General features: G+C 49.1%; 1 protein-coding gene across 1 annotated transcript in view; it reads left to right on the top strand.

The window, feature by feature from the left end:
- sema3fb (sema domain, immunoglobulin domain (Ig), short basic domain, secreted, (semaphorin) 3Fb) overlaps positions 1 to 12,141 on the top strand; it is a 73,679-nt gene that overhangs the window by 45,612 nt on the left and 15,926 nt on the right. Inside the window, exons 4-9 of the mRNA XM_083661100.1 lie at positions 193 to 255; positions 1,582 to 1,701; positions 6,341 to 6,434; positions 8,827 to 8,946; positions 9,205 to 9,344; positions 10,725 to 10,839. Coding sequence (XP_083517226.1) covers positions 193 to 255; positions 1,582 to 1,701; positions 6,341 to 6,434; positions 8,827 to 8,946; positions 9,205 to 9,344; positions 10,725 to 10,839 — 652 coding nt within the window. The remainder of the gene's footprint in view (positions 1 to 192; positions 256 to 1,581; positions 1,702 to 6,340; positions 6,435 to 8,826; positions 8,947 to 9,204; positions 9,345 to 10,724; positions 10,840 to 12,141) is intronic.

The following is a 12,141-nucleotide window of genomic DNA, read 5'->3' as shown; positions in this document are numbered from 1 at the left end:
TTAAACACTGTAATTCGGTTATAACGATGCCCACAGGACTAATAGTGGCCTGGGTGGATATCCATATTGCAGTTTTAGGCCGAAGATCTCATAAATGGCAGTGATGTATAGCGGGGCTGGTGTGTAACTATAAAATGTCTGCGACCCCCCCCCGCCCCCCCCCCCCCCCCCCCCCCCCTCCACTGCTCACAGATCCACTGGCCAGTGTCCGAACGAAGACGGATGGAATGCCTTGTGAGCGGGAAGGACGCCAATGTAAGTACGCCTGTCGACAACACACACGCACACACGCACACACACGCACGCACACACACACACACACACACACGCACACACACACGCACACACGCACACACACACGCACACACACACACACGCACACACACACGCACACACACACACACACACACGCACACACACGCACACACACGCACGCGCACGCACACACACACATGCACACACGCACACGCACGCACACGCACACGCACACACACACCCTAAGCAGGCTTTAGGATTCAGTTCAGCTGATTTCCCTCACCGTGAGATACCACGCCACCAGCAGACGTTTTTCATAACGCAGAGTTTCAATAGCACGCGGCTCCCTGAAGTACGCTATTGAAGAACACTGGAGAGGTTCTGGTACAGTATAAGGAACCTGTTGAAACGGCGCTCACCTGTGGGATTCTGACTTGGCCCAGTAAAAAGTGCTGGTTCCCTTCTGTCTAGCCAGGGAGAGACGGGGAGGGAATGGGCCAGGGAGGCCCAATTGACCTCTCCCTTCAACTCCCTGCCAACCCAGGGTGGGGAGCACAGCACCACTGGCTGAGAGTGTGATATATATATACTATAGTCCAAATATATAGGAGACGTACAGTACAGTATTAGGTTAGTTATGAACGAGCGTTGCTTGTTCACACCGACCTATTAAAGTTTTTCGCTGGCATCGAGTTTACATACAAAGTCAATGCAAACGAGCGATTGAGCGTATATTCGCCCCGGGAGAAAAATCGCTGGGCGTCCGAGCGACAGAGACAGAGCGATAGGGCGAAAATTCGCTCGTCGCCCGTAGATGAAATATCCCAACTCGAGCGAAATTTCGCTGCCATCAGTCGCTCGCTGTTCAACGCTGATTGGCTGCCGTGTGAGAGCGAGGCAAGGATCACACTGGCTCGGAACGAACCGCTGGTTTATTGTGTGGCAACAAACCGCATTGACAGCTGATTGACAGGCTGACAGGTGACATGATAGGCTTAGCTTGTAAACAACTATGGTGGCTCGTAGTGGACAAACATCACGACATTGCGTAACGTTATAGCCCCCAGATGTCCGTCAATTATTGTGCCTGTCGACGAGCGATTTAAACACAGCGACAGAGTGATTCCAAAGGGTTGAATCGAGCAACGGAGAGAAAAAATAAATATCTCGGTGTGAACACAGCTTTAGGCTTTCATCATTTGCAAATTCTGCAGAAGGTGTACGATACCAGTTAAACCAAATTAGGCTCTTTTGAAATGTTCATTTTATTTGTATGTTTTGTGCAGTTTGGTGATGTGTTTGATCTCTGTCTTTCTGCGTCTTCAGGACGAGTGTGCAAACTTCATCCGTCTGATCGAGCCGTGGGACAGGACTCAGCTGTACGTCTGCGGGACAGGAGCCTACAATCCAGTCTGCACCTTTGTCAACCGCGGCCGCAAACCTCAGGTGAGCATTCGAGAAGGTGGAATCTGAGCCACACGTATGTGTACAGTGTGTCCGGAAAAGCTAATAAATAGCATATCTAAATTGATCAAATGTTCACTTTGGTCAAACCGAACCAGCTTTCTCCATCACCAAAACCAAGCACCGCACGACGGGGGACAGAGCCTTTGCCATCGCTGCCCCAACCCTCTGGAACTCTCTGCCCCTCACACTCAGAACCTCCGACTCACTCACCTCCTTCAAAACCCAACTCAAATCCCACCTCTTCAGAACAGCCTACAATATCTGACTTCTACCTCTAACCACCATTCCATCTCTGCAATCTATTGATTTGTATTTGTTTTGTATCTGTATTCATTCTTGTTATTTAGTTTTGTTTACTGTATTACTTTTCTATGTATTGTAAAGCGTCTTTGAGTCCCCCAGAAAAGCGCTATATAAAACTTATGTATTATTATTATTATTTATTATTATCATCATCATGATCGTGATCGTCACAGCCATCCCTCTGTACCTCTGTCTGTCTCTTGCCTCACTTCCTACTCATTTCATTTTTCCTCGCCACCCCTAGCCACGTTAACGGCAGCTTCGCTTTATGATGATTTTCCTCCATCGTTAAGCGCGCGCGCCCGTGATGCAGCACCAGATCTCCAGCCTCTAGACTCCTGTGCAAAGCAGGGGCCCGGCGCAGCTCCGTGCGCGGCACACAGCTGTCGTCCCCAGTGCGCCGTTATACCGCTACTCTGTTTAGTCTCACTCTTTAATGGGACCTCTTGAATTTCCGTTAGCGCGCCAGGCATCACTACCTTCCCCTTCTTTTTAGCACCTCTCGCTTCTTTAAATACCACACTTGTTCCCCTAATGATGACCGTGGGACTTTTTAAAAACGGGATAAATAAAAAAACGAAATTTCCCGCCGGAGTCTCCCCGCGGAGCGCGGGGGAACGCGCGACGTGGCAAGGAGCGCCGCGCACACGACTCCCTCGCTGCGTATGATTCCTGCATGACCCCTTACTAATGAAGGGCTTCCATCCATCCACCCCACCTATCTACCCCTACATCCATGCATCCATCATCCAGCCATCCAGGCCACCCGCCAGGCTCTGCCGTGTGAGACATTGGGGTAATTGGAAGTGGGAGCTCCCATTATGGGGTGCCAGTGGAATGTTCCAGTTCTACTCCATTAATGAGAGGGGCTGTTATTTTCTCCGTCACATTGAACAGACAGGTCCGAGGGACAGGGAGGAGGTAGCTAAACTTGCAGGAACATGAAACGATACACCCCATATACAGGGCAGTGGTGGCCCAATGGTTAGAGAAGCGAGCTTGTGACCGGAAGGTCGTCGGTTCAATCCCCGGGACCGGCAGGATAAATCTGGGTGGGGAAAGTGAAAAGGCAGCGCTTGCCCCTCCCTCATTACCACCACTGAGGTGCCCTTGAGCAAGGCCCTTATCCCCAACCGCTCCAGTGGAGCTGATCAGTGGCCAGCAGATCAGACTGTGGTTGTACTGGTCAGCTTCCAGGTATGAATGTGTATGTGAATGTGAACAGGGCACTCCTGAAAAAGAGAGCATTGCTCTCAGTGAGACTCCCCCTGTATAAATAAAGATAAAAATAAAAAAAAACATGCATACACATACGCTGTATACAGATACACCTCGGCAACTTGTTTGGTCCGATCCAGTCAAATGGCAACAATCAATGTGTGCATGTCTTGAATTATTAATGACCAAATTCAAGATATCCACATTGATAGCTGTGATTGACTGGATGGCTGCTTCAGTCCAGGCACCATGTGGGTATATTCTTCTTCCTCTGGGAAATTCCCAAAATATCTGACATACATTAAGTATGATTTTAGCCAAATGTGGCAGCAGCTTTGAGGGGAATGTATGTACCATACTGTGACAGACTTTATTGACTCGACCACAGGATAGAGAACTAATACTGTTGCTTTTTCCACCATCTGGTTATATACGGTAGACCTACGCACATTCGCCGCTCAGCTCTTACGCACACGCATTTTCCTAAAGTGCTGTGGCATTGCATACATTTTTAGACAGTCGGGAGGACAGGAGTTGTTGTCATGTCTGGAAATAAGGTGCGACTCCGATTCGATGACGCAAACACACCCCAGCGATACAGACAGAGGCGGATGGAAGCATGTGTCTCGCCCCCCTTTGCAGTCTCCACATCAGTTGTTGTTGCTGTCTCCCGTTCCAGACGTCCATGTATCTGCAGATGCCCCAGGCCGGAGGGAGGGCTAGCCGCGCAGCCGAGCCCAGCGCGGTGCACGAGACACTGGGACTAAAGGTGGGGATGTGCAGCCCCTGCCCTCTGCACGGGCTTACTGGTCACCACCACCAGCATGCTCCCTCTCCATGTGTCTGAGCACATTGTTACCCCGCCATCGTCTGCATCTTCACCATCGTTTTGTTCGTCCTCATTACGTTGAGCATGCATCCTTTGTGGTCCGTGTGCAGTCTTTTAATTTTGTGTCATTTTGGACTTGCATCTCATTTAGTGTCACTTTTTCTTGTGTTTCTCTCGTGTTGCACTCATATCCGATTCACCCTCCATTTCACGTGTCAGCCTCATATTGTCTGAGCGCCCTCTCTCTCTCTCTCTCTCTCTCTCTCTCTCTCTCTCTCTCTCTCTCTCTCGCTGTTATCTTTGTGCTTCGCATTTGTGCCGAGTGCCACATTTTGCATGAGAAGTGGGATCTCAAGTGCAAATAGCTTGTCAGACTTGTGCAGAAAATCCTCTTGATCGTGAACAGGCAGGAGTACGGCTAAGTAGGCTGCTGTAGGCTTCCAGCGCTGCTCGCTGCATGTGTTTGTCAGTGTTCAACATGGTTGTGCATCACAGTCATAATCAGCGGTGCTATGAACTAGGGTTGTCAAAAGTATCGATAGTATCGAAAAGTATCGATACTGAAAATTTGAATCGGATACAATACTCATTTGCAACAGTTATCGATAGTATCGAAAGTATCAATACTAAAAAAAAAAATTGATACAATACTCATTTGCAACAGTTTTGATACTATCAGTATTTTCTTTTAATGAAAAATCACTGATTTTCCCCTCCCTATCATTGGGTATCTGTTGCTTCAACAAGCTAAACGTGCTGATGGCTAGAGCAGGGCTAATCTGCTGTCTGAGTTCAAAGTTTGATCAGGACTAGATGATGGAGAAGTGTGCGTCTGTCCGTCCATCTGACTAACTTTATTTGTATGCCTCTTGATGTGTCATCATCCCCCTTCCTGTGGTATCGAAAATGGTATCGAGTATCGATATTTTCCTGGGTATCGGTATCGAAGTAGAAATTCTAGTATCGTGACATCCCTACTATGAACAACAGACAGCTTAATCTCTCGTCACACTTATCTGAGACGCGGTAGGATGTCCCACCCTTCAGCCCCCCCCCACCCCCCACCTTCTGCAGGAATGCAGACTCCAGCCTCTCCCACAGGGGTGGCAGGCCTCGTCAGCATCTGACCCACTCCCACACCACAGCAGGCTCTGTTGGCCCAGAGCAAACACCAGCCATCTGCAGCCAACTAAGCCGAGCAGGCACAGGAAATGATAGAGCCACATAGCTGAGCACGACTCCGCTGTTTGAGCTCTCCAAGCACTTCGCAAACGCGGGGAGGGACTTTCGAAGGACAGGGGGGGTGGGGGGGGGGGCTTTAACTCTAAAGCACCGATGTTTTCAATATGCAGCGTGCAAAACACTCATGAGGGGGGGTTATGTTTTTTACGAGAGGGTTGTAAAAACACCTTCAGAATAGCGTGTAGCACACATCATGTAAATGTTTGTGACCTTTTGGTTTTGCGCGTCGACATCTGGCGCGGCTGCGAACGAGCTGCCAACACCTTCATATTTTGCACGGATGGGTGACTTTAATCCAAAGCAAGGAAGCGCACGAGGGTTCGTGTACAATCCAATGGAGGACGGTTTGGCACACTGCCCTCTCCTCTACCTCGCTTTGGTGATAACAGACAAGGACAGGGATGTCTCTCTCTCTCTCTCTCTCTCTCTCACATCCCCTATCCTCCTGTCCCTAATGGGGGTGAGACATGGGGATTGGGACTGGTCTAGCCACAGGACATGTCATTGCCTGCCATTGATTGGTCGTCCCCCCCCATCCCCCCCGCTCACATGCCCAACTTCCTGCCAATCACCCTTGGACGCTTGCGTGCAGCGATGCCATGAGCAGTGAGCATCAGTCATCCAGCCTCCATCCCTGGCTTGTTTTTCACTGTGGCTGTGGATTACAGGTGTCAGGCTAAAGCCCGCACAGCCACAGGCACTAAGAAGAGGCTGAGAGCTATTTGGCATGCAGCTTGTTACGACCGAGAAAGAAGCAGCCAATGACACGTTGTTTTGCGCGGCGGCGGAGTGGCATGACGATGGATTAGAAATTCATCGCTTTCTCCGCATGTATTTTTCTGTATGAACGCGCACGCTCGTTATTCTAATACTTGGTCCTCCATCAGGCCTTAGAGGTCCCGCAGGATTCACGGGGGGGGAAGCACATACGCTGCTGCCTCGCTTTCCCCGACACAAGGGAATCACCCGTGACAAGATGAAGAGCGCTGGATTTATTGCCGTTTCTTATGATTTTTCCCATTTCAGGAAGAAATCTTCCACTTGGAGCCGGGCAAAGTGGAATCCGGGAAGGGAAAGTGCTCCTACGACCCGAAGATGAACAGCGTGTCAGCTTTGATCAGTGAGTATCGTCTGGGTTTGGGTGTTGTTGGACTAAAGTGGTACAGTCCGGCCCAAGTTCGTTTTAGCTCCAAAATGGACCCTGCCCTGTAGTCTCATCCCATATGGATTGTTCATCTTTTATCTCCCATTTCTTAATCTGGCCACCTCCCTGTCTGTCCCAAATTAATTTTTTTGGCCCAAAAAAAAAGAGGTGGTGCTAGAGCTTACCAGGAAGACCAGGCCAAAGTGTCCTTTCCATTCTGTGTGTATTTCCCACGGGGTGGATCACAGCGGACTGACCGCCCAGTGAAGAACCAATCATAAAAGCATGAGGAGCAGACATGTGGGTGGAGGTGGGCACAGACACATTGGTGGGAGCACTTATAATCAGTAACTCGGCTTTCGTGGCTTCCAATCAAAATACATAGGGCATGCCAGGGTATTTTCCCACCGTCTGTATCACCAATTGCAACAAAAAAAATAACACACACACACACGCTACTGCGTTTTCTTTTGTGGTGCAATAAATAAAATCCCCCGAATGTGTAAGTCTTACTTAAAACAGTAGTAACCCGAGCACCCTGGCCTGCACACAAGGATCGCCTCTAGCTCTGCACATTTCCTTTCTCAAGGCATTACAGCCATAGTAACACAATGTATTATTGTTAATACTGCATAATTGTTTGACCATCAACACCTGTGCGAGGGCCTCAGGCTGCAGGGGTAATACAAGACTCTATGCATAATTCCATGTACCCATAGACTCTATGCTACATGGAATCTGAAACCATGTACAATTAAACACAATGTAATGATCCGAACTGCAAAAGAGGAAAACAAACACCTGTGTGCTTTTCTGTGACTATTAGCCCTGATTATTACATTAGAGATTTATTTATCTTAATCACAATGGAGCGTCTTATTATTCCTACATTTACTCAGTGTCTCTCCATCACATTGTATAGCAAAAGTACATGGAACACAGTTGAGTGTTGATATCTTATCCATTTGTTGTGACTGTCATGTCCTTAGCGTCCGCGCTCAAGGTCAGTCAGTCAGACTGGGACCACACAGTTTCCACCACCACCAGTGAAAGGTGAGCCTGTCTGTGGGGCGAGACAGTGGGTGTAAATCGCCGGGCGCTGCTTCCCCACATTAGCACAGTGCCAGCTGACCAGTATGCAACCGGTGCTGTCATCCAAGAAGACTCCACCTCCCACTTGCCCCAGTTAGCCTCATGTAGTGTCCTCTAGTAAGAGAGTGGCGTCAGCGGAGGACCAAAATGCGAGACTCATTAGCCAATGAACAGCCAGGAATGGGTCTCGCGCTACTTTTGCATGCTAAAATAAAGCTGATAATGTACAATTTGATTCAAGGGATGAAAAACCCTTTCAAAGTACAACACAAACTGTCTATTTTGCTGCAACTCGACAGTGCTGCTTTTTTTACTCAAGAGTTCCACTTTCTACTTCCTGGAAAAAAACTGGTCCATTGGAGTGAATGGAGATGTCGGAACTCTTCTATTATATGGCTCTGGCCTCATGCAAGGACCACTGTTGTGAGTGTTGATAAGGATTAACAACGCCCCCCCCCCCGACAAGACATTTAACACTGACCACTGGTCCCCTCGAGAGAAAGTGCACACAGTCCTTTAGCGCATCGTCCCTGGACATTAGAATGGGATGTCTTCTTGACATAAATCTCCGCAAACACACGGCTGAAGAGACATGACATTGAATCAGTATCGTGTTGTTTTTGTTCCCTCTGCCCGAATTCCTGCTGTCTGCTGACCTCCATCACCCAGTCCACATGCTGGGACACCTGCTCCCCGATGGGGCCCTTACAGCAACTGGAAGACCAACACCCAGGCGCCCTGCTGTTTAACAAGGCTGCCGGGGTGTGTGTGTATGTGTGTGTGCGTGCACACGTGTGCGTGTGTGTGTGTGTGTGTGTGTGTGTGTGTGTGTGCGTGCACGCGGGTGTGTGTGTGTGTGCGTGTGCACGCGGGTGTGTGTGTGTGTGTGTGTGCGTGTCAGTTTGCGGGCGCATATGTGTGTATTTTTGTATACTACATCTATCAACGTTTCAGGAAAGATGGTTTTATCTGCATCCATCAGTGGGTTCATCACTATTATATTGGGTTACCGAATCGTTGGGTACATGTGTGTCTAAAAAGTAGAGAAATATGCTCGATGCTGCTCGATGCTGGAATGCAGGGAGTCCTGGGATATTGAATTCTAAAAGGGGTGAGAAGGACCGGTACTTTGTGAAATGAGAACCTTGGTCTTTTGTGCCAAGGGTGGTGCTGCTGGAATAATGTCAGATTCCAAGAATTTCACTAAACTTAACTCTCTTTCTCCCACTCTCTTTGTCTCTCTCTCTCTCTCGCTCTCTCTCTCTCTCTCCCTCAGATGGCGAGCTCTATGCTGGTGTCTACGTTGACTTTATGGGAACGGATTCTGCCATTTTCCGCACTCTGGGGACAAAGACTGCCATGCGAACAGACCAGTACAACTCCAGATGGTTGAATGGTAAATGTTCTACATACAGAGCTTTTAACCAATTTACACAGCCTTCTTGCACGTCTTTGAGTATATGATCTAAACAGGGTTCCAGATGTAGAGCTGAAACGTAAAGATACCAGACCGCGTACTGCTTAATCCTTCAACGATTGATCTGGATAAACAGGAAATGCTGAGAGTTTATAGAGGACTCCAGCCAGATGTTTGAGATCTTTTCGCATATCCTTTCTCTGTCTAATCATCTCACCCCTCTCCTCTGGCCCCCAGACCCGGCTTTCATCCGTGTCCACCTCATCCCGGACAGCGCCGAGAGAAACGACGACAAGCTGTACTTCTTCTTCCGGGAGAAGTCCTCCGAGATGGGTCAGAGTCCTGTGACCCAGTCGCGCATAGGACGCATCTGCCTGGTGTGTGTGTGCGCCCTAGTCAGTGTTTGTGTTCTGAAGTGTAAACGTAATAAAATAAGAAAGCCTGAGTCAATGTGAAAAAAATCGTCCGGAGGCGTCTCCGAAGGCGAATCGCCCGCTGGGGTCTGAATGTTTCTGGGTGCAGAAGTCGTATTTGGCCAACACCGACGTGCTGGAATCCACATGTGTCTTTAACCTTCCCGTCCACAATGCGTCCCTCTGTCTGTGAGGTTGCCCTCTGACCGCTGAGCCCCGTGATCTTATGACCTCTTCTCCCTGCGAGTCTTAAAACTCACGAGGATTTTAATGTAAGGAGCAGCGTGAAAGCCGCCGTCTTTAAAACCAGCTCTGCTTTTAGAGTCCTTCCTAGTTAAACTCGACTTCCATCACAAAAGCCTCTGTGGCCTCCTTCTCTAAGAAACCCAGATTGAGCTCAGCTGAGCAACCAAAACATATAAATAAACAATAGCGGTCTCCGGAGGGTCAACTTGGAGCTGGTGCCGCATCTTTCTGAGCGCACTGTTTATACAGCGCGTATGTGTGTTTGCTTTGCGAGCGCTATAGAGGGCGGGTATGCAGCATGCGCGTGCGTGTGCGTGAGGCAATATGGCGTCGGTGTGCCTCAGCTGTTCGCCGTCGTATTTATTTTGAAGGGGTCATGCGCTGACCCCGCACACAAACACTCATCCCCGTCTCAGTGGAGCTCCGGCTCCGGCCTCCGGAGACCCGCTCCTGTCATTCTTACTTCCCCGGCAACATCTGGATACTCTTACCGCCATCCATCCCCCCCCGCTGGCCTTCCACCCCGCGCGCACCACCCAAAATATACTCGCACGTACGCCGTAATTACACTGGAAATTATGAAAACATGTCAACTCCCTCCAAAATTGGATTCGTCAAAAGTGCGTGGAGAATGTAGAATTTGAAACATTTACAGCCACCCCGCAACCACCCTTTAGGGTATTAAAATGATATATTTATTCCACACTTCTTGCCACAGCAATATTTCCCCCCAAATATTCGGCCCGAGAATGTGCTTTCCCCATCAAAGTGCGACACTCAGGCAGAATGACTGGTTCTGAAGGAGGACTCTAAATCACAGATTATCTACTGGTCTCAGCTCTCTCTCTCTCTCTTGCTGGGGTGGAATCTGGACTCGCTCCACCACAGATGGAAAAGTCTAAATAGGAGGAGGCAGTGTTTACCATCTCATCCCCTCACAACTAACCCTCCCCAGTCCCCTCAGCGCGTTCCCCGGCTCTGCAGACCTGCATCTAATATGTACTCTGTGTGTGTGGGTGGCTCCACCTGGGTTTGTTTTTGGTGGGAGGACAGAGGAAGATGTGATGGATAAAGTGTTCCGTGTCCTTCCCCATGCAGAACGACGATGGAGGCCACTGCTGTCTGGTCAACAAGTGGAGCACCTTCCTGAAGGCCCGGCTCATCTGCTCGGTGCCGGGGGTCGACGGCATGGAGACGCACTTTGACGAGCTCCGTGAGTCAAACCTCGCACCTCCAAACAAACACCAGAACACACTGTGTGGTTTCTCCCATCCATCAGTTTGAGGTTGAAGTGATCATCTAAGGTTGTTAGATTTAAGGAATGAGGAGGCAGATGTTTTGGTGATGGAGCTCAGTCAGCCAACCAATCAACCAATCAATCAAGGTTATATTTATATGCACAGTAAGAGCGCCAAATCATAACAAGGGTTATCTCAAGGTGCTGAGCTCTATTCCAAAATAATATGCCTATCTGTTTTGGGGGGGAAACATTACCTGAAGTTTATCACTCAATATTTCAAAAATATTGAGAATCCATTCTGTACATTTATTTCGTCTGCCAAGAACTTTTGTTACCAAGTATTCTTTACCAAAAAAAAATCATAATATGCAAATTAATAATTTTATGACAGAAGGTGTAACTTTTTTCAAATGATGGCAAAAAGACCAGCGAAAGATGATGTGACGACTTAGTTCAGACATATTGGTTTTCAGGTTCCTGTCATGTATAATCACATTTACAGTGTTAAATGTCAGAGCAGTCTACTGTCGGGTCTGTTTCTACAGCAGTCTATACTGCCAACTGCCAAGAGTGTACTTATGCACACACACACACACACACACACACACACACACACACACACACACACACACACACACACACACACACACACACACACACACACACACACACACACACACACACACACACAAACTCAATCCAGAAAGCAGCCCTCGGCCCATATGGCCGCCTCCCTCCCCCGCCCCACCTCCCACCTCCCACCTCCCAGCCCTCATAGGGCCCATACGGCACACTGTAATGGGAATCACACACATACAGGCCTCCCAGCACTGTCATTTTCTCTCTAGATGTCTCAAACAAAAGGCTCCATTCTCTTGCATGTGAAGTGTAAGGTGTCCTCCCCCCCCACCCCCCACCGCACCCCACCCCACCCCACACACACACACGGAGTGGATGTGAGGGGCGGGGCCTTGTTGGGCGAGCAGATCAGATCGCCCGGCAGGAATGCCAAGACTGTTAGCATCTCCAGGGGGGAAGCTCCTTCTCTTTCCGTATCGCTGCTTTTAAAAATAGCACCGGCGAGTGATAAGGTTGTGACGTGCGAGGCTACGGTGAGGCTTCTCTCGACCTCACCTCGAGAATGAAAAGTGCCACACCTGCTCGCTCCGATGACGCCTCTTTATCGTTTCATCTCACCGACGCGTTCCTCAGGCGACATTTTATTTCGGCCCTAATCGAGTGACTGTAAAAGCCACGTGGGCGGTTGATTCTGCT

The sequence above is a fragment of the Poromitra crassiceps genome (genome assembly GCF_964638095.1).
Source record: "Poromitra crassiceps genome assembly, chromosome: 25".
Lineage (NCBI taxonomy): Eukaryota > Metazoa > Chordata > Actinopteri > Beryciformes > Melamphaidae > Poromitra > Poromitra crassiceps.
Note: the sequence above shows the minus strand (reverse complement) of the source record. Positions and strands in the feature narration are given on the sequence as shown.